Raw genomic sequence first — 26,023 nt, 5'->3', positions numbered from 1 at the left:
CTGGGATGGCATATGGGACACAGTTTATTTGTAAACAGGGGCAGGAGGCAGTGTTTTGGGAAGGCAGTGCAGGTACTGAGGGTGTTTGCATTCACAAAAGAGCTGGGGCTCTGTGTGGGCACATGTGAGCTCGTACCCTTGAAAAATGAAGCAGCCTATAATTGGGTTATGGATCACAACACACTAAAAAACTGTGGCACTTTGGGATGATGAGCTGTGCACCAAACATTGTCAGTGCTGCCATTTCTCAGCTGATTCACCTGGAGGAGGAAGTGGCTCTGGCATGTAATCAATACTCTGAGTGAGAAAAGTGGAGGGAAGCTTGCTATAGCAGCAGGACCCCTTGTTAGAAAGAACATAACCTATTCTTATTCTTGGAGCTGATCTAAAGGGCACAGGCTGCATATCCTGGTGCTGTAAGTGATAAGAAGCTGATTTCTGGCTTTGAAGTTCAGTGCTGAGGTGAGGGGGAAATGTTCTCGTGTGCTGGAGTTTTAACCACTGGGGTCAAACTTACCTCATTGACTAGCATCATAACTGTGCACTTTCCCAACTATTTCCCTGGAAATACAGGCTCCACTTTTTGTGGCTGTGTATTTTTAACTGCTGGTAAGGACACCAGTGATCCATGGCTTGTTCCTGAGGAGAAGGTGCAGCTGTCCTGTGTCCAGGTGGGCAGTGGGCACATCAGCAAACACTGGTGCTGTCAAGGTATAAATCTCCCAGAACTTGACTTTGGTTTGTGCTTGTTCTCATTTCCTTTGGGTTTGGTTTTTTGTTTGTTTGTTTGTTTGTTTTTTTCCTGTTAGTTTGGTAACTCCCTGGGAAATACATCCCACTTCTGTCTGGCACCTGAGCAGCAGCACCTTACTATGTGGCAAAGTCAAATGTAGATTTCCCTGGAAGGATTTTAATTTGTTATCACTGAGAAACTCAGAGAATAGATTGGACAGCACATTTTTAGGATTCATTGCCCAACTGATCCTGCCCAGACACATGGTTATGAGCTGTATGACCTCTTAATATCTTCTTTTTGGGCTGTTTTTTTTTGTTTCTGTGATGTTTCAAAGCTGACTCTGAACTTTAACCCCATATATCCCACTCAGACTAAGGAGAAATTTGTGTACAAGTTCTATATTTGCCAGGGAAAAAAGCAGCTTGGATTTTCTCAGGCTGCTCAAGGAGAAATTATAACAAAAATTAAGCACAATTAAGAGATGTGATGCTTTTGTGAAAGCCTGTTCACCAGGGGTGTTACCTGCCTTGCACCAATGAAATCTTCTGTCCTTGCTGCCACGATCTACTCTATATAAGTGTGATTTGATTCTTTAGTAAAGAACTTTTACTTCTCTTCTGCATAAAATAAATTTGTTGCTACATCCTTTTCACTGCTGTCCTAGCCCAACAGCAACACATCAATACATTTTATGCCACACAAACATGTTTTTCAGTGTTATTGATTTTCATAATAGACCTTAATTTACAGAACCATAGAACAGTTTGAGTTGGAACACACCTTTAAAAGTCATCTATTCCATTCCCCTACAAAAGTAGGGATGTCTTCAACTTCTCTGGGAAGATGAATTTTCATGGTGCAGCTCTGGAGGGAAGAGATACTCCCTGGTGTAAACCAGGTGCAGGATTAGAGAGACCATCAGTTGCTGGCCTAAATTTATTTAATTATTCTGTTGCACATACAGACAGCACCACAATGTCTGTGGCTGCATTTCAAGCACTGCAGGTTTGCTGGAGAAGCTTTTTCTCTTTTCTTTTGATTGTATGAGAAGAACTGTGCTAAAACTACTTGAGGTAGAGAACAAGGTGTAGAAAATTCAGTCTGTCAGAGATCATGTAAATGCCTCACACAAAGAGAGGTAACAGGGATTTTGTTGAGGACTTAAGTGTGGGCAATGCTGCAGCCAGGTCCAGGTTCAACTGTTCTCACAAGTGTGTTTGTGGAAGAGAAGCAGCTTCAAGGGATAATTATAAGCAAAATTTAAATGTATTATGTGTGGTGAGGGGTGTTTGAAAGCATCAGGAAAGAGAGTATAAATTTTTGAAAGGTGTAAGCATCTCAGAAAGAGGTGTTATTTCTGAAGTTCAGTGAACCACAGGATGGCACAACAACTGTCCCAGCAATGGACAGGTCTCAGGCAAGCACCAGGTGAAAAATACCAGCTGAAAAACAGTTTTCTCCAATTTGCAGGTTGTAAAGGAGATGTGGCCATCTAAGCATGGGCATTTACAAGGTGCTTTAGCAGGAGCTGTACAGGCTCTACTGCATGTCTTGATAATTTAATACAAAAAGGATTAATTAATTAAGGGTCCTGATGACAAATTTATTTATTTTTTTCATAGAACCAAGGGCAGAGCTGACAGTTAACAAAGAGATTATTTAAGACACTATCAGCTCAAGAGACTTCAACACTTCCTTCCTTTCAAAAGCAGTGAGAGTGATGAAAACACAGTTCCTGTATTCCCTGTTCTAACTCTCAGAAATTAGATCTGTTCCTGCTTGAAATTTTGCTGTAGGTGGGAAAAGCAGGAAAGAAACATCCCAGAAACCAGAGTTTTGACACAGCAATATCACAACCTATATCACAACATTTCTTCAATAATTAGAAGAGATGGGAGACTTCAAGTTGCACTGAAATTACAGGCAATTAATTTAAGAGCTACAGAAGAGATGGGAGAGGGGGGGAAAAAAATGTAAAAAGGCCAGAGAGCAGGAGCCTGATGCTTGAGTAGAACCTGGCTGCAGCTGAGTGGAAGCAGCTGTACCTTGTAAAGCTGATTTTCCAGCAGAAGAGCCCTCTGCTTATTTAAAGGCTGAAGTTCAGTCAGCTACTACTCCTTAGTGGAACAGCTAAAATTGCTGTGCTGTCTTCTTCAGAGAATTATTTTCCCATATATTAGTGTAAGTATAAGGCTTTTTGTTTGGTTGGGTTTTTTTCTGGTATGTTACAGAAAAAAATCAAATACCCTTTAATACAGTGTTACTTATATTTGCTTGAAAGTTCTTGTGTACTTAACCAGCAGTTTTTTTGCAGTGGTATTTAAATTTCAATTTAAAGGTAATTCATCTATCTCTTTAGAAATAACACGTCTCTAATAATGCATCTCTAATACAGAAGACTGCTTCCACTTCCTGGCACTTATTTGAGGATTAAATCTTTTAAGAGACACATAGTTTAAAAGAAGTCTCTTCTCTAAAATTGCTCTGACCTTCTTTTTTGTTCTTATTTTTTTAAGTATTACTTAAGTCCCTACAGAAATGTTCATTAGAGTGAATGTTATTACTTGTAGAAATATTAGAAAAATGAGCTTAGAGATGTTGCCTCTGCTTATATAGAACAAAGTTGCTGCCATGCAGGCAGCTTGTAACAAAACAGATTAAATTGAACTACTAGTATTTATGTTTATTTCAATCTAGATTAATAATTACTTATATATGATTTTGTTATTTGCTTCAAAATATTATACAAGTGTTAAGAGCTAGTGAGGCTTGCTGCTGCCCTTGGGGAAAGGAATTAATTTCTTCTACACAAAAAATCACTCAAAATCTGATTCTTGGGCACTTCACCAAGCTTCACTTGGAATGCTATTATTATATTTAATAATATAGCTCCATAATTTTGATGTCACTTCCTAGTGGAATTGTTTCCCCCTCTTGTTTCTTCCTAATGACAAAGATTTAGCCAAGCTGGGGATGCCAGTCCTGGAGCTCTGTCCCAGGCCTGCTGAGGGCATCCCCCAGTGAACATTCTTGGTGCTTTGGGGGGTTGAGAAGCTGTGGGTGAAGTCCCCACTGTCCCTCGAGAGCTCCCAGCTGATCAGTCCAGGTGCTTGTGAAGGTTAGATGTGGAAACCTCTGGGAATGAGGATTTATCCCTGCAAAATGAACCTCCTGTGCCTTAGTCACACACAAACACGCTAATCATGTAGGAAATAGCTTTTTAAGTGTTGCCTGGCAGAATCGATAATAAAAATGCACACAGGATGAGGTGCCTCTGCAGGGCATGTTTCTTGTGTAATTCCTGTGGCTGGTTAGTACAAGCAACACTGGATTTTGAAGGTTTTAGTTCTTGTAGGCTCACAGAAATGCTGAAACTCACTTTTTGTGCCTTCACCCCTGCCACACCCAGTACAATTAAAGTGCTTCCTTTAATTTTAAAAGCCCTCTACTAATTTGTAGAGTGTCCTCCTTTTATTGTAATTCCTCTTTGCCTCCCATTATGGTACTTAAGAATAAGCACTGGAAGGTCAGGAAGTATTTCTGTCTTTCTTTCACATCAACTTCTAGTTCCCTGGACATCAAAATGTCCTGGCTGAAGGTTTCTGTCACAGCTGGTAAGTGGAACAAGGGTTTCCAAAGCTCCAAGCTGTCTGCTGAATGGAAAAATTGGTGTAAATGTGTGAGTTGATCACCCTCTTAGATCTTGTCCCTGCTCTTTGCAGATATTTGGCAAGAGAAGGGAAATGAAGAAGTCTTTGGAATGTGGAGCTAAGAAACGACACCACAACCCAGTGGACAGCATCTGCAAGAAGATCAAATCCATCCAAATGATGGACCGAGTCTCCAACCCGGCTTTGCAGATACCAAAATTTCAGTCGCGGAACTTTGACAGCCCCCAGAGCAATACTAAAAAAAACCTGGAGGAAATACTAAAAGGGAGAACCTGCAGAAGCCAGGAGAGCACCTGCTCACCCCTGGCCTGCCCTGGCAGTGGCACCATTTTCGTTGTAGACTCCCCTTGTCCCTCCTCTGACTCCTGCCCTGCCAACGCCACCTTCTCAATCCTCAGGAGCACCGAGAGACCCAGCAGCTCGTGGGTGTCTGACTGTCCCACAGACAATTCTTCTCCATTCTGCTTTGGACCCAGGGAGGCCAATGCCCAGCACAAACCCTCAGCAAATGCTGAGCCTAAAGATGTGCGGCCCAAGCAGAAGTATCTGACGTCAAGTCCAAATGTGTATTTCTTCCCATCTGAGAAAAAGCCAGGAAGTGCTGTGGTCCAACCTCCTGTGCCAAAGACACTTCCTTCAAGGGAAAGAGGTAAAAACCCTGAAGAAAAACACCCCCTAATTCAGAATCCTAGAACATTAATTCTATGTACATGATGTTCATTTACCACTTAAACTTTTAGTAGCAATCCAGTCTTGTAAGACTGTAAAAAGAGATGAGGCAAATATTAAATTTTCTCTAAAAAATACTAATGTGAGTGTAAAAAGTGAAGAATTAATAAGGCAAAACTTTTTAAAGTTTGTTGCTTTCCTTATTTGTTTGAGAGATACTTTTAACAATTTGAGATCAAGATTAGTGTTTGGCTAGTACTATGGCATTTATTTTAATAGCAAAATTTTATTTGGCTCTTACTTTAGCCTATGATTTGTCCATCAGAGAGATTTGTGAAGATACATAAGTTTGGGTGTTGCTCTTTGTTTTTATTTGGATTTTTTGTTTGTTTTAGAGATTGTTTTCTTAAGTTAACTCTAATGATTTCTCTACAATATATCTGGAGAGGGAGGGAAGAAATACCAGGCCTTTAAAGATGTGCTATTCATATGTTTACTATATGAGCTATGTTCATGTTTTCTATGTCCATAGAAAGAATAACCAAGTTTTTCCAAAAATGCATGTATAAAAGTAGATGCATGGAGTATTTCCAGCTCTCACCAGTCCCTGTTGTTGTTTAGCAGTAAAATATTTGTTTTCATTGGAAGGGAAGCTGTTTAGCTGGTTTTGTTGTTTTAGTCATCTGGAATGAAAGCATGAGCAAATAAAGATGGGCAATAACATTTGTTTTTCACAGGAGGGAGGCAGACTGTGGGGTACAAGGCTGACAGCATGTACGATGTGAGCCTGATCTGTGAAGAGGACCTGCTGACCACCATCTTCTGTGCATGTGACATCCACTGCACAGGTTTGCCAGGGATTTTTCATTGCTCTCTGTTGTTCTCCTTTCTGATTTCCAAGGTTCAGTTTGTGTTATGGTCCCTGAGAGATGCCAGGCTCTGATGTGTAGGTGCCTGTGCTGTGGCAGATGCAGAATAAGTGTGTAAATGCCTGTGCCTCTTTTGCATGGTGCCTGACCCTTCTCCTGCTGATCTTTGCAGAGCAACACACTTCCAGCAGTTATTCTTATTGCAGATCACAATTCCTTTCTTTCAGCTTTTATCCTGTTAGAAACTTGATAAACTTCAGAGCAAGAGACAGTTCCTCGAGTTCCACCTCAGGCATGACTAAAAGTGGTAGAATCATGCAATGGTTTGGGTTGGAAGGGGCCTTAAAGATTATCTAATTCCATTCCCTGGCCATGGGTAGGGACACCTATTAAAATCCCAGATTTGCTCAGGGCCCCAAATCAGTAGTGTGGCCTTTGACAGTTTTGTTTGGTTTTTTATGGTGCCTTGCCAGGCTTTGGAGTCTGACCCCTGTTTCTGCTTTAGGAAAAGTGGCAGTGTCCAAGATAGTTGATTATTTGAGACATACAACCAGCAGGGGATCAGAGGACAGTGGCCTTGAAGAGCTGTGCAACATGCTGGACCCCGAGCACAAGGACATCTCCATAGACCTGGAAACATATCACGCTGTCATGGGAGAGTGGATTGAAGACTGCAAGAGAAAAGGGTAACAGCATTTTAATAAATCTGTCTCATAAATCTTCTGTGGGAACAGGAGATTAACTCCCCCGTGGCTCTGGAAAGAAAGTGGTGTTGGGATACCATGTCCACAGCATTGGGTTTGGCTGAAGTTTGATGTGTTACAAAATTGGTAAGCAGTGTCCTGCTGTTTTTATGACCCTGACCCCTGATGCTCCCTTCTTTCAGGGAAGAAAGTGCTACTGAGGGATCATCAGCAAGCATGGAAGACCTGGAGTTTCAAGTACCTAAAAACATCTCTGAAGGTGCAGAACATTTTACTCTGTTTCTGTTCAGGAAAGCTCCATTTTCTTGTTCTATAACCAAACCCCCACCTCTTTCAGCCAAAAAGACTCATGCCAGGATGAATGTTACCTCAGGAAGCCTGGAGGCCTTTGGGGGTGATGTGTCTAAAGGAGACATGTGAGTGCATTTAAGCAATTCTTCCTCAGAATGTAGCACTCCTAGCTTTAAACCACCTGACAGAAATTCCAAGAACCTTTATTTCAGATCACTATCCTTGCAGATTTCAATGCTCACCTCAGTCTGCAGGAGCTCTTCATGCTGTCACCTTCTTCCTCTCAGCTTCTGCTCAGACTTAAAATAAAGCCAGTATTTTTTCCTACTGGTAACTTTGTGCTTCTGTGTTCATTTTCCTTTTTAATCTGTCCAGATGTTTGTTGTATCTTTCCCTGTTTAAACTGGTCCTTCCCTCCACCAAATTTTTAGTTGTCTGACAATATGAAGATATTGTCCTGAAAATCTGGTCTTGGGTTTTGTTTGGGGTTGTTTTCCTTATGATAGGGAGTTTGGTGAGAGGCTTTTTTGTAGTAGCAGTACCAATGTTTGTGATTTGGACTCTGTTAATGGCAGACCACTTAACAAAGAGCAGAAGTTTGACTTGCAGTCTATGCCTAGTCAGAAATCCAACATCTGCTCTGCAATGCTTCCCTATAACTTCTCAGGATCTCAGAATAATGATCCTCATTTAAGTTTTGGTCGAAAGTATGAAGTGACTTGAGGCAAAATAAAGGACACAGAAATTGCAGAGTGAATACAGAAGCATTAGTGGCCCAAGAGGTGATTAGCAAAATCTTAACTCTAAAGCACTCTCATGCAAGCATCCAGCTGTAGCACTTTGACAGCAAACTGCAGCTGTAGGGAGCAGGAAAAAGTGCTTAAAACAAGAACTTCTTGGTGCCCATAAAAGTGGTTGCAGATGCTCCTTTATCTCTTGCAGAGCAAATGGCTGGACACTGCAGCATCACAAGTTCTCTGTGGATCTCCCTAATTAGTGCAGTAGGATGTTTTACAAGTCTGGAGTAGATGAAATCACCTTTCTCACTCTTTGCTGGCTTTCTCACTGGGACAGGGAGACCTCTGACTTGATAACCTGCATTGCTGACCTGCAGTACAACAACCAGAAGCTTCAGGAAGAGAACAACAAGCTGAAGGTCACCCTGGAAGCTGTGGATGAGACCAACAGCAAGCTCCTGGCAGATAACGAGAATCTACATCAGCAATTAAAGAGGTGGGACACCCTGATTGCCCCTGGCCTGCCAAGGGCAGAGCTGTGATCTTCTAGCCTTGCTCTCATGCTTTTCTCCCCACCATTGCTTCATCTCAGTGGCTTTCTTGGCTTTATGCAATATCTGTAAGGTTTAGCCCTCTTGCCTGCTTGTTCTGCTCTGTCCCCCCTGGTTTTTATAAAATCATTCATCCCAGAGCCAGCTTCCTGCAGCATGTGCTGGTGTGGGTGCACACACAGGGAGAATCTCAGGCTAAAGCAAACAAACAAAATAACAAATATTTTAAAACGCATAACATTACTAAAGAAAGAGCCAAGCACTGGAAGGCTTCCAATCCTAGGCCACATTCTTGTTGCAGAGCAGAGGAGAAATGAGTGTGTAAAAGCTGTTTTGCTCCTCATTGATGGACTGAGGTGAGTTGTGTCCCTTGTTCAGCCTGCCTGTAGCCTATCAGTGCCATGGGTACAAGCCCATTTTTCATTGCTTATCTGGCCTAATTAATTGCACTGTAATATGGTTTGGTCAGCTGCCAAGCTGTTCCCAGAGTTTTCAGGGGAGTTTAAGGCAAGGGTTCTGCAGGGTTTCTGGCATGGGATGTGTGCCCTTATGTGGGACCACCTGCTCTGGGATGCTCTGCAGGAATGAGATCAGAAAAGCTTTAATAATGGTTTGGGATTTATCAGATTAGGGTAAGAAAATAGTGCAGAGCTCATCCTTGAATACTGAACTGAAATAGTTTCCCCAGCTGTAAACCATGAAGTGTTGTAAAGATGAATTTTGGCTCAGGTAACCTGATATATTTAACTGCAACAAGGTAAATTTTTAACAAAGCTTTGTTTGCATTCACCTGTTCTGGATGGGGTTTCATTCCTCATTGTAAGAGTGGAAGGGGGTGAAAAATAGAAGTAGAACCATGAACTTTTGCTTTCTGGATGGAAATTATGGGCTTAAACTTGGTTGTTGCTCTTCTGTTTAGTATCTGTGCCAACAAAAAAAAGTCCCTGGTGGCTTCTAAAAATACTTATTCCCAGCCTATCTAAACAACCAGCATGAACTGGCTGAAGTTTCTCTGGATTTGCTTCCCCTGTGCAGTGTCCAGCAGTCTGTGTTGAAAGCCAAATCCCTGGAAGAAGAGCTGGAGGAAGCAAGAAACAATGTGAACGTGTCAGAAGAGAAGAGAGAGCAGGTTCTTGTGCAGAACAAGCAGCTAGTAGGTTCTCTTCCTTCTTGTTTCCCTTGCACAGCACCTCACACCTTGATGTAACAGTTGCGTGACTGCTCAGGCTGTTAAAAATCAGAATTAAGACCTTCTCTGGACCTTTAGTGGAGGCCCATAGGCTGCACCAGCCTCAGCTCTCCCCTTTTTGTGGGCTCTCTGAAAGAAAGATTCAGCACCACAGCTCTGGATGTGTTTGTGGCCTGCTGCTTTTTGAGTGTTAAATTTGCCATGCTAAAAAGAACTATTCTGTTTTTCTCTATTATTTATTTTATTTTATTTTTTTCCCATAAACTTGATCAGGAAAAAGAAAACCAGTCTCTCAACATCAAAGTTACTTCTCTCCAGGAAGAGGTAAAATAAATCATGTTTTGACACTTTCTTGCCTAGCTAAAATTTGCCATTAAGAAACGAAATGTTTGTCAGACTTTGAAGCCTTGCATGCTAATTAGGTTATCAAAATATCTAACATTTTAAAAGGCAGATGTGTCATAAAACTTCATATCTTGAGGTTTCACTGTGCTTCATATTTTCCACTTGCTGGGTAAGTAAGGATGAGATTAGGGAAGCATAAGGACAGATACAAACTGCTTTTCCCCCACCACCACCTTTTTTCCCCCAAGATTTATAGGCAAATTCCATGTATTCCTGGTTCCCAAGGCTACAGATACACAAACTCTATATTGAAACAATCTCTACCCAACACTTTATCATTTCATATTCACTTCTATTTTCCTCCCTTAAGATCCAAAGGAGGAATCTTGTATAGAGCTGCAACACCAAAAATCTGTAACAAAAATAATAAAAATATTCAGTGTCTGGGGTCTCCACTCACAGATGGATCTATTGCCACTGGCCAAGGATCTAGAGAAGCTTTTTTGGGGGGGAATGCAGCTCCATTTGCAGTGTATCCCTAGGCTTTTCATTTAGAGAAGAGTTGTTCTTTTTTTTTTTTTTAACTGTATCATGTTCTAATGCTTGCTTACAGACTGTGCTTCAGACTATTCAGGGGGAAATGGAGAAACAGGTTAAATCAAACATAGTAAAAAGAAGCACCTTAAGATCATTCTTTTTGCAAAGTTCCTTAGTCCAAATAGCTATTAAACCACATCTTTCTGAAAACAATTTTCATGCTGCAGGGCTGACTTTTCTTTAGCTTTCTCGGTCTGCTAGTGATTATAAATCACAATTTGAGGTGTTTTCTCTTTTACTGGTGCTCTGGGTGGGAAAAGGAGCAGCAGCAGCAGTTTTGGTGGGGCAAACACATGCAGTGTATGTGCAAAAATGCTGGTAGTGCTCAAGAGTAGGCAGCAGCTTGGGGGTGGAGATGTCATTTTTGCCTGGTTTCTTCAAGGAGAAGCTGTCAATCCATTCAGCTGTGCCTAAACACTGTGTCTTGTTTAGATTATTAAGAATAGAATGGACAATGATGGGCTGCAGAAGAAGCTTTTGGAGATGTCTAAAAACACAGCACAACTTCAAGTAAGCATTTCAAAGCTGAGAGGAATAAAAGGTCAACCTGGATTTTTTTACTTGGGCGAGTGAAGGGGGAATTTCTGCTGCTGGAAGGCAAACAGCCCTCAACCTCTCTGTTGAAGGACTGCAGTAAAATAGTAGCTTGGAGAGGGTGACAGCTTTTACCAAGGAAGTTCCTGTCTGGAGGCTAAAAGCTGGGCTGGTAGCAACAATCCACAGTTTTATTCTTTCCTCCAAGTTAAACTTTGGGATACCTTTCCCTCACTGTTCAAGAAAATACATAAAGGTCATGCTTTGAGGGATGTTGCTGAAAATATTGGCCTTGACAGACAAGAGGAAACAAAGATGACTGAAAGTCAAGAATGTTTTCGCTCTTTCCTGGGTATAATACTTGTACTTTGAAACAAGCACCACACAAGGTATTCCAAGAAGAATTTTATTTTTTCCAAGCAAGAAACATGGATAGTCTTTTTCCCTTCCTAGTAGGAAATAGGAACAGTGTTTTGTTAGTCTGTACTAATGGCTGGGTTTGCTTTTGATCTTTTCATTCTTCAGATCCAAGCCCACATCTATGAGAGCACTGTGGTGAATAAAGAGGCAAGCCTGATCCAGGTTAGTTGCTTTTACTCCATTACCAGCTGAAAACCACAGAATCACAGAATGGTTTGGGTTGGAAGGGACCTTAATGATACCTTGTTCTGGGCCAGGTTCCTGGTCTGTACTGATGGGATATTTGTAAAAAGGCAAGGCAGTAGTATTCACTGTGGAACTTTTATTTCTACTCTTCTCACACTGCAGAACCTGATCCTATAAATGGCTTCAAAGTAGGCGAGCTCTACTTTGGGACCTGGTTATGAGTCAGCATAATTAAAGGTTTCAGGATTTTACTTGCCTTTTTTTTGTATTTTAATGTCATTGCTTATTAAAACAAACTTGCAAACTTCAGACAAAATATCCAGAAACTTCTAAAGGCTTTGTTCAGAAGGTCTTTCCCTTCATGTCTTTTACTGAAATTGTTTGTGTCAAACTAGAAATGGTGACTTGGAGTCCAATGGAAAAGGAAATCTGTCCTTTTATTGCTCATGTGTAATTATCTAGGTTTTGCTGAGGAGTGAACATTTCTGATGTTTTTAAACATTGATTTTTATACTATAAAACAAAGATATGACTATATAAATGTACTGGCATTCTCTGGATTAATGAATTATGCAAAGGGCCTTCTATGCCAGTGGAGTTTCTACATGGCAGAACATGCTGTAAATCTCCTGATAAAATATTTGACTATTGGGTTCACTGCAGAGTCCTACAGCTGAATTCAAACAGCAAAAAAGAGAACTTATCCTCTAGATAACACCAGAGTTCAACTTTGTAGCTGAGTGTTTTAATAGGTTTGATTTGATTGGTTGCTTTATTGGAAACAGCTTAAGGGCACAATTTTTTTTTTTTTTTTTTAAGTAGCTTTCACTTTCTCCTACTTGAATTATTCAAAGCTTTTGTTAGCTCTCGTATCATTTTATTTCAATAAGACTCTTGGTGTATTGACTAAATGGGAATTTTGAAAGACTGCTGGATAACATGTGAATAAATGTGAGTGGTTGAAGAAACAGGTGTGGAAAACTGACTTGTTGGCATTAGGATAATCTGATTCTATAACCTCACTTTTCCTGCTTAGCTTTCTGTGCACTTGATCTCTTTTAAAAACCTCAATGGTTTTTTTAAAGACCGAGTAGGAAGAACTCATGCAAGTGTGAGAGGACAAGAGCTCCTACTTGAAATTCCTGTTTTCTCTTACAAATCCTCTGCTGTCTGTGCAGTGTCTCTTATTGGAATGGCATAACCTGACTGGAACTCTTTGCTAGTTGCTAAGAAAGGTGATTCTTCTACCAATTCCTCAGTCCTACCATGGGGGCTGACTCTTTTTCAGCCTTTCTGTGAGGTTGTGTTTAATCTAGGGAGTGCTAAACTCTAATAGTGAAAGATAAGTCAACTCAGAACATTACAACTTGTTTGAAGGGTGAGCTGGGATTAAAACTCCTGCTGTCATATAACCTAGACCATGTTTTAAGCTAAAACTAGAGTGCTTCTGTCTTTAATCGGTTGGACCTGAAACCAGGTGAATAATAACTTAAAGTACAGCACCTGGAAAAGAGGGTTTGTCTCCTTAATTTCAGCCTTTAGGTAGGAAAGTTCATCTGTTAGTAAATATGCCAGGTAACTCACTGTATTCTTTTAAATTAACAACTATTTTTGTCATCCTCAGATTGCTGCTTAAGCTAAATCATACATCTTACTGCTGTGGTGGAGGATAGCATCTAATTTTGTTGTTGTTATTTTTCCCCACAATCTCTGCAGAAGGAGCAGGACATCAAGGAACTGAAGTTAACCATTGTGGAGTGTTCCTCCATAATAGAGGTATGGGTTTGTTTGGGTTGAGTTTGGCCTGTGCTGATTCTGCATGGCCAAGGCAGCCCCAACCAAACCCCATGGATGTTTTAGACACTGCGGACTGAAAAAAACAAACTGCTGGAGAACATCCAACACATGCAGCAAGAGCTCATCTCGTGAGTATTGTGGCCAAATCCCAGGAAAGGTAGCTCATCAGAAATTCAAAAAAGACTGAATTTTTTTTTTTTTCTGGTCCTTTTAGGAATGGGCTGAGTTTCCCGTTGCTGTATAAATTTAACAGCAATATTCCTGAAGAGATGAATTCGCTGCACTGTGAACTGGAGCTTGCACAGTCTTCTGAGGTATGAATTAAACCTTCAGTTAATCTCTTCCCAGTTGTCTTGCATCAGCAGAGGCAGAACAAAGCTCGTTCCCTGTAGATGATTTGATAACTCTGGAATTTGAAGCCATAATTCTTAGTATGTAAGCACAGAATGAGAAGGTTGCAATATTGTTCCAAGTGTCTTGGAAAAAGTCCAAAGAAGAGCAAAACAAAACACTTGTAGACATGAAAAATTAATTGGTGGTACCCTAGAATGGCCTGGGTTGGAATGAACCTTAAAGATCATTCAGTTCCAGCCCCCCTCTGCTCTACAAAGTAAATCTAGAGGAGTTTGGGTCATGCATTTAGCTGGCAGAAGAATAGTCTGATGGGAGAAGATATCAGCTTTCCAATATATAAAGGCTTTCATGCTGTGGAAAGTAACTGACAGTCTGCTTCTGGTGCTGCCTACACTAGATATGAACATTGTTTTTTCAGTTCTGAAAGAGGAGACTTCTTTTTCTTTGCAGTTGACTTTAGTGAGAAAGGAAATTCAGTGTGAGCATCTTGATAAAGTTCTTGGATCTTAATCTAATGTATTGTTAAGGAGCTCTGATAAGAATCTCTGGCAAATGAAATATATTTTAATGAATAAAATAAGTTCTTTATGTAAGTAGAAGATAATAGTAAGGCCGAAAAACTTTAATCAGAATTATTTACTCATAACTGCTTGTACAGTGCACTAGCTATTAATCCAATAATTTCCAAGCTAATAATTGTTAAATGGATTTTGTTGGTATTTACCCATGTTGTTCACTGTGGACAAATCTTTTGTTCAGCTTTGAGGAGTAAGTTTGAGGTTGTCCCCACTTGAGGGAGGGATCCCCACACACACCCTGCTACAAGGGGTGTGTCAGAAGCCGCTGGCTTTAAGAAGTGGGACTGGGTTTTTTTGGTTGTAATGGTTTGAAAGCGAAACCAGTGAAAGACTCCAAGTCAGAAACACAATTTAATAGGTAAAAAGAGAAAAATAAAATACATGCAATAGTACAAAAGGAAAACCACCGACAGAGTCAGAATATGACCTGACACCCTGTTGGTTAGCGTGGTGGTAGCAGTCCAGGTGAAGTGCTCTTGTTGACATAGTGATCCTGTAGAATGGTCTGGTAGCTCTTGCCCTCTGGAAACCAGTGGGTAAGAGCAGCTTTGGTGTTCCAAATCTCAGTTTTTATCTAGATAGGAAATGTTTGGCTCCTCCCCCTGGGTGGAGCATCTCCCAATGGGATGATATAATTTTATCAGTCATGCAGTGGGACTCCGTGGCCCATTAACAGGAGATATCTCCCTGGAGGAAGGATGGGTTGTGGGAAAGATAAAGAACATTGCCCCACCTGGTTTTTAACAGATGGCCCATTAGCAGAGGATATCTCCCCCAGAATCAAGAATCACTGCCTGCCTGGTTTCAGCAGATGGTGATAGAACACACACTTTTGGGCACATCTTTACACTAACCTAGGACCATGATATAAAGTGATTGACTGTCAGATCTTTCCAGGCCAGCTGTGCCAGCTCAGTTGGGTCCTTTGTCAGGAGCTTTGCCTGCCACTTCCTCGCTGGTACCAGTTTCTGTCAGGAAATATTGTTCTTCACATCCTCGGAATTTTTAATTTTGGGATCAAGGAATCAGGCTGGTCTTGGCATTCTCCAATATCAACAACAGCATAATCTACCACTGATAATTTTAGCAAGTAGGGTATTGAAGCTGTTTTACACCAGTTTAGGCAGAGCATCCTGCTACAGTTATGGCTTTGGTTCTGATTTTAAGCTGGGCTATTCTGTTCCCGTTCCCTTAGACAATCTATGAAGTCCCATCCTTCCCTGTGTGCTGTTTTCCCTTCAGATATAAGCTGTGCAGCACAGGTGACAGCAAAGAGATGCTGCTGAGTGATTTCTGCTTATTTTTGTACAAGGTGCATTTGCAAAGAGTTAGCATATATAGCAACAAGAACAAAAATGTACAAATGGGCTAAATCTTCAGGGCCAGAAAGGAGAGGTAGTCTTGGCTAGGCAGCTTTGAAGAGTGAAGGTACCATCCCATATTGCAGCTCCCCAGAGCCCCAGTGAGTCACTGTTTGCCCTTCCAACACTGCAGTGAGGCACGATTCCACCGAGTCACCTGTGAGGAAGGGCTCTGCTTACTCATCACTTGGTAAAGACTCCTCTGAATAAAGATAACTAATTACTGACTTCCTCTTGCCTACCCTGACATGAATATTTACACTGGATCACTCAGCAGTTTGGCTGGCTTTTCTTTTTTTTTTTTTTTGGGGGGGGGTGTTTTTTTTGGTTTTTGGGGTTTTTTTTGTTTGTTTGTTTTTTGTTTTTTTTTTTAAATCCTCATTGATGCAATGATTTTGAAAAAGATTTTCCAAGACTCAGGTTCTGGTAACTGACCTTCCAGTAAATGCAGAGCAGGGGTACTTCAGGAAAGTCTAAATGTCACTGATGCTGGTTGGTAATAAGGGGATGTCAAAACAAACTGTCTGGCTCTTCCATCCTTTCCAAGATGATCAGGACTGAATGGACATCCCTGGATGAAACACTGGACCGTGAAGTGCTGCTTTTGCTCCAGGGGCCTGAATATGCAGGAGAAAAATTCAAGGCTATCATGCAGAACCTGGTCAGTGGCAAAGCTTATATGGATAAGGGTGTTGTCTTTGATCAGCAATTTAATTAGGAATTCTCCAGATTGTTTGTTCCTTTTGAAAAAATAATAATAGCTTGAGATTGGAGGGTATCATAGTTTAACAAGATCACTTGGCACCTACTCTAATACTAATTTATATCCTGGGTAATTCTGGGCAGAGTTCTTCTAGATAAGCACTAAAAATGCCAGGGTTTGAGGACGTTATTCTGGGATTTATTTTCTTTTTCAGCAAGAACAAGCCTCTGCTTCAGAGGAGCTTGTCATGGCTTCATTAGAATGGGTGAAAGATCCTGATGAGGACATGCAACAGGCCTGGGAAAGAAAACTTGTGGTGAGTAACTGTTTCTCTGAAGCATTTAGTGAAATAGTGGGGCTGTGCAGAAGCTGCACGTGGGTGTCTTGCTCTGCATGCTGTGTGTTTATTACTGGAGGTCAGTGTCCATCTGTGGGTCATAGATGGCTGCATGGAGAGAAATAACTTCTTTTACTGGGTTTTTTTGAAGAGGAAGAGGATGATTGGTGTCTGCTTACATGCTGTGCTCTTGCTGGCCTGTCTTGTGCAAGAGCTCCCTTAGTTAAAACTCTGCTTGAAAGGGCAGATCAACCAGACTAATTAGCAGAGGAGGCTTTATAACCAAACTTCCAAATCCAGACCTCCATAGGGTTTATTTTGTTGTGAAAGGCAGAGTTCTGCTCTTACAGGGTATATTCCATAGGAAAAAATTCAATGAAATCTTATTTTACAACTTAATCTTGCATCATGTATTTCTCCTACTCCTTATATCTCTGGTGAAGTTTGTAAGCTCAAGGTACTGTAAAAATATCTTCCCTGTGTAGTAGTAAGTGCCTGTGGACACAACACTTTTGTTCCCTTCTCCTCTCTCCTATAACAGTTCAATTTCTGGAATTTCCATCATATTGGATGTGGCTTTTTCTGTAACCTGCTCCTTTCTGCTGATCTGTTTTTAGGGATGCTCCAGCAACCCCAAGCTGTCCATTCATGCTGTTTTTCAGCTCCCTAATGGATGTCAGCACCCTCAATTCCCCTCCCCTGGGTGACAGCAAGTGCCACCAGGGGATGTGATGTGCTGCTTGAGAATGGTTCGTTGGGCAGAAAACTACCCTTTTTTCCTCTTGTGCTGCAGAATGGTGTAGCTGAGCTCTTAATATTTCCTGGGCAGGGCTGGAACAATCATTGGGAGCTATCCAGTCCTGGAGACAATTTTTGTTTGTTTTAATAATTTTTCTTCAGGTAAATCCTGAAACCTTCCCCTTAAGAGAAGGTGCAATTATCTCACTCTTCACCCAGATGTGACTTTGGGTTAAGCTGCTGGCTCATGAATTGCTATAGCTCTTTGCTCTTGACTGAAAACCTCCTCCTTGAAAGCTGTGCGAGCTGAAAAATGCTTGTGAAGTTACTTTCACATTGGGATCATATTCCTGTTAAACATGTGAAGCTAAAGAACTTTTGGTATGGGGGTTGCAGTTGATTGTGGCAAATGAATCCCATTCTGGATGTGAGTGATGCATATGGAAACTAAGCTAACAGAGGATCAAAAAAGAACAAAGTACTTTAAAAATAAAAGGTACCATCCTTTAGGGTCTTGTGGGGGCTGGGAAGTGACTTCATGTCAAAAATTATCTTCACCTAGACAGAACAAGCCAAATATGTGTCAAATTTTGTGTATGGAGTAGGATACCAGTAGATTGAAAAGAGATTCAAAGTAGTTTATTCCAGCCTCAGAGAAAGCACATGGTCCAAGATTTAATTAGTTTATCAACAAAAGCTGTCACCAGAACCCTTGCCCACTGTTTCCTGTGATATATATTATGGACATGTTTTGCTGGGGTTTAGTATTTTCAAAAACATTTTTAAGCATATTAGACATATGTAAAACCAACTTAAATATATGTATATATGTACAAAAAATAAGTATATATAGTGACAGCAAGATCTTTTTCACTCTTCTACTGGGAGATAAGACTGGTACATGTTCCCTGATAAGCCTATACCACTTCAGTGTTAAAATCATATTTCTATGAGGGCTGCCTACCTTGCCTGAGAAACAGATTCTCAGGATGTGGGCAGTTGCACATGGTCACATCCCATGTCATCCTAGTAAACCTATCAGCAAAAACTGCCTTTTTAAAGTATAATACTTGATGTATTTGGGTTTGGTTTTTGTTTTTTTTTTTAATTTGAGGCTCGTGAGCATCAGACTCCAACTTGCAAGCAGATAATGTGCCTGTGTTTGTAAGATTGATGTTTTCCCCTTAGAATTGCTTTAAAATCTTAGGAATATAAACTTCATTCTTTCCTGCCCTCTGTTTGACTCTCATTAAGCATTCTTTAAAAGCTGAGGATGCTCTTTCGTGTGTTCTGTTGAGCAAGGTCAGAGAGAGAGCACTGGATTCTTCTTTCAGTACTTTATACTGCAAGTCTCTGCTCTGAAAAATAGAGAGGTCTGTGCTACCTAACAATTAATTTTTACTCTTTTCCTTCCTACAAGCCAGAGGTAAATCTAAAAGCTTTTGTGATGGGGATAATCCCTGGGATAGATCATCTAGGCATGCATGACAAATGGAAAGATGGTTTTATTGCTTCTTGGTTATTTCATTTATTTTGCTGCAATACAAACTTTATTTGGTACCAATTGTACTTTGAGAAAAGGGCCACAGAAGCATCAATTATGAATTTTAGGCCTTCCTGAAAGATCTTCATTAGAACTCCCTCTAATGAGCTATAGTTTTTGTTGCTGTATCTGGGCACCTTGCTGGTGGAGTTGTATCTTTACTCTGAAAGTGTGGGATGTAGGTGATGGTATTAATTGGTGGAGCAGGGAACTCAATTCTCACCATGAAAACTGAGGCTCTGGCTCTGCTCCTCCTTTAACCACATGGCAACTACAAAACTCCACAGGCTCTCAAACAAGAACTAGGAGAAAAAAGACATCTTTGGACCCAGAAGTTGCAGATTTTGGAAAAATGCAAGGAGTCCTTAGACAAGGATTTTATTCGAGTGGCAGGCAACCTGAGGAGAACCAAGACAGAGCAACTTCACCTGAGGAAAGAGCTTTCTGCTAGGTATTTAAAGCTTGTGTATCTTTTTTGGGGGGGGATGTTGGGTTTTGGTTTGGTTTTGGGTTGGTTTTTTTTTTTTTTCCTGGTTGCTTAGCTGTTTAGTGTTTTATTTTGGGGTGGTTTGGTTTTTTTTGGTGAAACAAAGTCTACTGAATTCTCAAGATTTTTTTTTTTCAGAGAGGAAATGATCTTCTGTTTTGGAGAGTAGATCTGGTTTTAGCACAAGGTCTACACTGTGTGGGAGTTAAGGTTTGTCTGAACTGATGTAAAGTCTTGGAGGTGTCTTTGAAACCACCAGGGAGACCACAGATCAGAAGTTAAAGCATGAGGACACTGCCTATTGAGCAGGTGTAGCCATTAAAAAAAAATTGTTGAGTTTGTGTGAAGCAAGATATTTAATATCTGGAGGTATTTTTCTTTGGGATGCAGTTGCTAGGCTCGGGGAAGACAATGTCTCAATTTCCCACGGATGTAGCTTCAATGAGTTGTCATCAGATATGAAAATGTAACTATTTTTTTCCATATGGCTCCTTCTGTGAATTGTAATATTTGAAATAAAATAGTCTGGGCTTGAATACACCTTAAAGATTATCCAGTTCCAAGCCCCTGCCATAGACAGGGACACTTTCACTATCCTAGGTTGCTCAGAGCCCCATCCCTGTGTTTGGGATGTCCTTAGGGCTTGGCAGAGCTGGTGCAGAGCAGTTGTGCCATACTTCTGCCTGAATTACTGTCCACTGAACCACCCTACACCTGAAAATAAACTGATTAAAGTACTGATGGCTTGGCTTCTTAAAGCTGCCTCTGTGTCAAAATTGTTTATGATGAAAGCAACAACAGAAAAGGTGAGATGAGTTAGAGAGGAAATGGGCAAAGCTTTCTGCAGTGGAAAAGAAGGGTTTCATTGCAATCCATCCTCTTCAGCACCAGTTCTGATGGCAACTGCTTGCTGTCAAGTGAAATTCCTTCTCAAACACTAAGAAGTCAATCCAGTGAAGTAGTAATAGCTCCAGGGTATCTTTTTCTAGAATGACTGACTATACCCATCCACTATTTCTCCCAAACCTTGAGGAAACACATTGTGTTGTCCAGATTGTAAAAGCTTGCTCCACTCAGCTCTTGCTCCTTGACAGCTCTCCAGTGATTCCCCTGTGGTACCCAAAAAACATCATGGAAAGCCTTCATCCCCTTCCTGCTGTAAAAAACCCGTGTCTGATTCCTTGGTACAGCATCCTGGGGGGCTGCAGTGTGTGACAGCTGACTTTTGGTGCAGGTCCCAGCAGCCAGTGTGTGTCACCTCCCAGGCCAGCCTACCCCAAAATGTCACTGTCGTGCTACATTCATTATGGTTTGTGCTCTCTCACCCCACAGGCAGCACCAGATAGAAACTGCCAAACAGCTACAAGAAGCAGCTGCTGGCCAGGCAGAAGCCCTGCATTTGGAGCTGCAGAAAGCCACCAAGCATGTAAGGGACAGCCCAGCTCCCTCTGTGCAGGAGATGCCAAGGGCTGCATCCGACGGGGATGGGAATCGCGCCTTGGGAATGGTGTGCCTCCCTGCAAAAGTGGAACCAGCAGAGGAAGTAAAATTTGAGGGGGTGGTGACAACGGTTTGCTGATGAAAGAGGCAGTGTTGCATATTTGTGGTGTCTTAAAAAAAAAAAGAAAGAGGAGGAAAAAAAAGCACCCAAAAATAGCTTCCATACACAGTCCACCCCAACGTAAAAATGCAGAAGTTCAGAGGGAGCTTTATCACTTCCTGAGAAAGAACAGATGCAGTTTGGTTTCATTTACATGAGCTGTAGAGGCTCCTTGTGCTATCCAGGCTGCTTTATTTTATGGGGTTTTTTTTCCCTAAATAATGTTTTGTGCTTAGGCAGAAGATCAAGCTGAAGCATTTCACTGTGCTCGTGAGGAAGCAGCATCCTTGAAGAGCAAGTTGGAGGAAGCCATTTCTGAGCAGCAGAAGCTCAGGGATGTGAATGCAGCTTTAGAAAACACTTGCCAGTTGCTTCAGGACAAGGTGGAAGACTACAAAAGTGAGTAACTTTTGGCAATATGCCAGTATTCACTTTTTGTACGGGCAAGTACTTTAGGGTTTAGTTACATCAAGGGAAAACAGGATTGATCATCCAGTAAATGCTCTGCGGAGTCTTCCTTGTTGTTTTGGGAATTCTTTTCCCCTTTTTTTCCACTTTTCCTTCTCCTTGGAGAGATCTGCCACCATCTGAGCCGAGAAGCAGGTGGGATCCCCAGGACTGGGTGATGGGATCCACCAAAGCTTCAGAAGCTCCCAACAAAACCCCCAGTCCTAGGAGGGGAGGTCAGTAACTCCATGGGTGGCACAGGTACTCCTTGATCAAAAGTGCTGTTCCCTACCTTATCCCTAACAAAGCCAGTCCTCTTTATCAAGCTTCCTGAACCAAATAGACTTGATTTTTGTGTGTTCTGTTTTCTGCTTGTGTTTCCTCTGTGGTTTAGAATATCTGTGTGGTGTTAGGCTACTCTGTTTAGTGGAAATCAATCCTGTCACTGCCTTGTACACGTGCAACTTCTGCCACAGAGCCATGGAAACTTCACATTGCCTCTTTCTTACTCACTTCCTGACATCAGCACCTCAATCACCTGGGCAATTAGATAATGCAGAGGTCTGAGTGCAGAACACGTGGTTTTTTTCTTTCCTGACCTTGGAGTCTGATCACTTTCTTACAGAAAAAGGATTTGACTGATCTATGCACTTAGCATATATTCTCAGCATATATGTGTGCATTGAAAACAACTCTATGTGAAACCACAGTTTGTCTTGCAGGAAAAATTGCCTGGGACCCTTTGCTTTAGCTCTAAAGCACAACTTTGCACTGATACAGCAGAAACAGCCCCAAACTGTGCTTTTCCCCCTCTGAGCAGTGTTTTGGTGCTGTTCATGTGTGTGTGCTCATGTTGCTTTCATGCTTCCCTCAAACTGTGCAGCTGCTTTTTCTGCTCTTAGCAAGATGCATGATAGTGGAAATAGTTTGCTACTTTCCAGCTCTGAATAGATGAAGCTCTTCTGCAAAGTGAGCTTGAGTAGGTTGAGAGAGAACACCAGATACATGAGACTGGTGCCATTGTAACTTAAAAAAAACAAAAAAAACCAAACCCACTTCCCCTCCCCCCAAAAAAATCAACCCCAAATAAACACCACTATCCTGAAAATGGCTTTAAATTACTCTAGTTACTTTACAGAAATCTTTCTGTAGATAAATAAATTGACAGATGTGTAGAGAAGTTGCAAAGTGTTATGAAGAACAGGGCTGACAAACAAAGCTAGCACTAAAGGAAAGAATAAAAATCCTTTATGTTGGTTCCAGAGATCTGGTGCCTCTTCTGACTGAGGAGCTGGGCTATGATCTCCTCTCTACCTACCCCTGCCACCCCCCCACTTCCTCCACCTGCATAGCAGGAGGAGAAAATGCTTCCAAATACAAAGCCCATGGACTTTACAACTTCTGTACAGGATGTCAGGTGGAAAGGCCAAAAGCTTCTCCTCCCCTAAGCCATGAGTGAGGGATCTGTTTCCACAGGGAGCTGTGGCATCCCAACAGGAATGATATGAGGAAGCTTTGCCTGTGATTTGCAGGTGAAAATGTCCAGTGTTTTCTCCTTGCTATGAAAAGAATGTTGCAGGCTTAACCAGACTAAGGCCAAGTGCAATAAATTCTGATGAGTAGTTAGAGATGTTGTAATATTGGGTTGCTTGTTATCAAGTTGTAAGGAGCCCTGTTAGACTTGTAAATGTCTCTTTGTAGTAACTGCTAATGCCCTGAGATGGGAACTGCTGCAGAGGAGACTCTGTGAATTGCTGTGCCAGGTATGGTGCCCTTTGCTGGGAGCAGGAAAGGTGGGCTTGCACAGGAGGGAATCTGCTGGAAGGACAGTACAGCTGAGACCAGCTGGAAATAATTTGGCAGCACCTGGTATCTTCTTTTCTAACCTGTACATAAAAATCTGCACATTGTTTTACCTATTCAGCCCTCTGGGAAAAATGTGTCAGGACTTACAGGTGTGGTGTTGGTCTTCACTGTGAGCAATTCTTGGTGATTGCATCAAAAGGGGCTGAGGGACACCTTCCCTGATGCACTGGTGATTTGTCTCACAACCAGCCCTCACTTCTGCAGACAGGCTTGAAAATAAATGTTTAAAATCTCACATGAGATTTTTGTCAGTACCCAGACACTGGAATAGGCAGTGAAACAGTTATTAAGCATTTGTGGCCCTCTATGGAGGAACACATTGGAAATTGCATAATTCTGGAGTGCTTTGCTTTGAATAAAATTATTTACTTCAGCTTTGGAAGGTTGTGGAGAGGAAAACATTGTGGAGAGACTTTTTTTTTCCCCTCAGCTGCCTCTAGTAAGGAATGCTATAGCTCAGGATCTGAGCACTCAGGATTCAACAGAGATGAACAAGGTCTTTAACAGCAAACAGGTCCTGAAATGTCCCCTAGTCTGTGACAGGGGCATCAGACCAGCAGAGTCAAAACTGGGCCAGCTGCACCTGAATAAAACTTGTATTTGTACATGAGGGTCTGCAGAATTGAATGCTGAAAGTAGCAAGAGGAAACAACTGCAGAGTTTTGCAGCTGTAGTTGTGCAACTGAGAGCTGCAAGTAGTTCAGTTTGAAAGATAAAGTTGCATTTTGCTCAGAATCAGGGGCTGTGCTCCTTCTCCTATTTGTGTTGTTTTTGTTGGTTTTTTTCCCCCTTACCTGCCTTAAATTCTCTCTTTTACAACAGTGCTGTGCAGAGTTAGAATCTGACTACACTCTGCTGCCCACGTCAGCTGAACACCTAAAAAGGAAGGTAGGGGTGCTTGCTATGATCATTGCTGTTCAAATGGGGTGCTGGGTTTATTTGGATGGGTTCTTTTTATTTTGGGGGAGGCTTTCTTCTCCTCCACCTCAGACAAATAAGTAACATTCCTCATAGGAAACTTTGAGTTAAACATTCACTAAAAATAATTTGAGATCAGTATCTGTGTGTATGTGCATGCAGGTGTTTACATGAATACAAAAACATGTTCCAAAGTTTTTTGCAAAGCCAGGTTCCCACTGCCTCTGAAGCACAACATAGATGTATGATAAGTTCCTTTTTGAGAAGGATCAGAGTCTGAAGATGGCATTTCTTCTAATTTCTTTTCTATTTTTCACTGTTTAAGCAGTGTTAGGTTAAAAACAGCTGTGCACGTGTTGCTTCAGAAGTTTTCTCAGATGCCATCTTCAGGTGGCACCTCTTGGCTTGGCTTAAATAGTGTGTTTTGGATTTTTCTTTTTATCCTTTCATGGGGTTTGAGTGGCTACTTTGGTTCTCCTCTCAGGCTCATCTTGCCTGGTTTTGTAGGATTTATTTTCAGACCTAGGTTGAACCAGCACATTTTGTTGCAAGTGTCAAGTTGTATTATCCTGCCTCTTCCTGTAACAGTACTGCCTGTTAAAGATATGAGCCCTTCTGCTTTTCTAGACAAAAAAGCCACAGAAGATGTATTTGTGTAACTGTTGGTGTTACATTATGCAGATGCCTGTGTGTGGGGGGAGTTGGTGGCATTAATGTATTCAGTGTGGTGGAACAGCAGCTCTTATTTTTTTCAATTAGCAGCTCCATTGCTCCAAAGGACCATGGAGTGAAGGACACACCTTGTACACTGGCTTTCACTGGGCCCTGCCCTCAGGTGTTTCATACTGGCACAGCTCTCCTCTGCTAGGTAAGACCTGGTAATGTTGGTCATTTGTGTCTTTCACCTGAAATATAGCAAGAGTCACCAGAACAGTCTCAATAATAGGGCTGAGTGTGCTGCTGGAGTGTGGAAAATGTGTTGTGGGCTTTAACCTATTTCTGCCTGTAATCCAGGAATCTGAGCCATGATTACAGTGCTTGCAGAGAAAGCCTGAAGAGGTGGCTCTGCCACCCTGACAGACTGTTCCCAAAATCTTAAGGAATTATTGGTACAAATGATTCATCCAAGTATATTCCTGATAGGATGCTGGTCGGTCTGGATGCAGAGGGTGTGAGTTCTGTTCTTCCCATTCCTCTGGCTGAGATGTCCTGCTCCTTGGCTGCTGAGCTGAGGGTAGTCCTGGCTTAACAACCTGAGCAGTAATAGAGCTACTGAGAATAAAATCATAGTGAGAGAATAGTTTGGGCAGGGACTTTAAAGATCTGCTAATTCTGTCCCCCCTGCCACAGGCAGGGACACTTTCCACTATCCCATGTTGCTCAGATCCCCATCCATTGGATACTGCAAGGGATGGAGCATCCACAGTTTCTCTGGGCAGCCTGTGCCAGTGTCCACTCAGCCTTCTCTCCTCCAGGCAGAGCCACTCCACCTTTCCCAGCAGATTGCACTCGTTGCTTTTTCCTGCATTCCTGAGTTATTTGAACTTCCCTGCAGCTCTCAAGCCTTACAAGGATTGGAAGCAGGCACTGACAGCTAAGCATTGCAGAGCTGCAGGCTGCTGCATTTGGGGTTTCACACACAAGCATTTCTCCCAGCAGTGAGCTGGTACCACACAGAGGCTCTTCTCATACAGACTATAAATGTTCAAGTGTAATTCCAGACCATATTGATGGGAATGCAAGCAAATCTATCTTTGCATGTGCTCTTAATCAGAGCATTCTGCTACTCTGAGAG

General features: G+C 41.7%; 1 protein-coding gene across 2 annotated transcripts in view; it reads left to right on the top strand.

Annotated features, from left to right (window-relative positions):
- The first annotated feature begins 2,748 nt into the window (after window positions 1-2,748).
- The window catches only part of IRAG2 (inositol 1,4,5-triphosphate receptor associated 2), a 36,115-nt gene continuing 12,840 nt past the window's right edge, over window positions 2,749-26,023 (top strand). The window contains exons 1-22 of one of the 2 annotated variants that reach the window (XM_079304202.1): window positions 2,749-2,917; window positions 4,459-5,056; window positions 5,814-5,924; window positions 6,451-6,631; window positions 6,832-6,908; window positions 6,987-7,065; window positions 8,015-8,173; window positions 9,264-9,381; window positions 9,691-9,741; window positions 10,792-10,869; window positions 11,419-11,475; window positions 13,216-13,275; window positions 13,360-13,424; window positions 13,511-13,610; window positions 16,137-16,250; window positions 16,507-16,608; window positions 19,198-19,361; window positions 20,730-20,823; window positions 21,234-21,396; window positions 23,146-23,207; window positions 24,133-24,198; window positions 24,991-25,096. In XM_079304202.1, coding sequence (XP_079160328.1) covers window positions 4,480-5,056; window positions 5,814-5,924; window positions 6,451-6,631; window positions 6,832-6,908; window positions 6,987-7,065; window positions 8,015-8,173; window positions 9,264-9,381; window positions 9,691-9,741; window positions 10,792-10,869; window positions 11,419-11,475; window positions 13,216-13,275; window positions 13,360-13,424; window positions 13,511-13,610; window positions 16,137-16,250; window positions 16,507-16,608; window positions 19,198-19,361; window positions 20,730-20,823; window positions 21,234-21,396; window positions 23,146-23,207; window positions 24,133-24,198; window positions 24,991-25,096 — 2,584 coding nt within the window. In that variant the 5' untranslated portion in view covers window positions 2,749-2,917; window positions 4,459-4,479. Of the gene's footprint in view, window positions 2,918-4,458; window positions 5,057-5,813; window positions 5,925-6,450; window positions 6,632-6,831; window positions 6,909-6,986; window positions 7,066-8,014; window positions 8,174-9,263; window positions 9,382-9,690; window positions 9,742-10,791; window positions 10,870-11,418; window positions 11,476-13,215; window positions 13,276-13,359; window positions 13,425-13,510; window positions 13,611-16,136; window positions 16,251-16,506; window positions 16,609-19,197; window positions 19,362-20,729; window positions 20,824-21,233; window positions 21,397-23,145; window positions 23,208-24,132; window positions 24,199-24,987; window positions 25,097-26,023 lie in introns of both variants that reach the window. The other variant, XM_079304201.1, reaches the window with a different exon arrangement.

The sequence above is a fragment of the Erithacus rubecula genome, assembly GCF_903797595.1.
Source record: "Erithacus rubecula genome assembly, chromosome: 4".
Lineage (NCBI taxonomy): Eukaryota > Metazoa > Chordata > Aves > Passeriformes > Muscicapidae > Erithacus > Erithacus rubecula.
The sequence above is the reverse complement of the archived record's forward strand: the minus strand, read 5'-3'. Positions and strand labels throughout refer to the sequence as shown.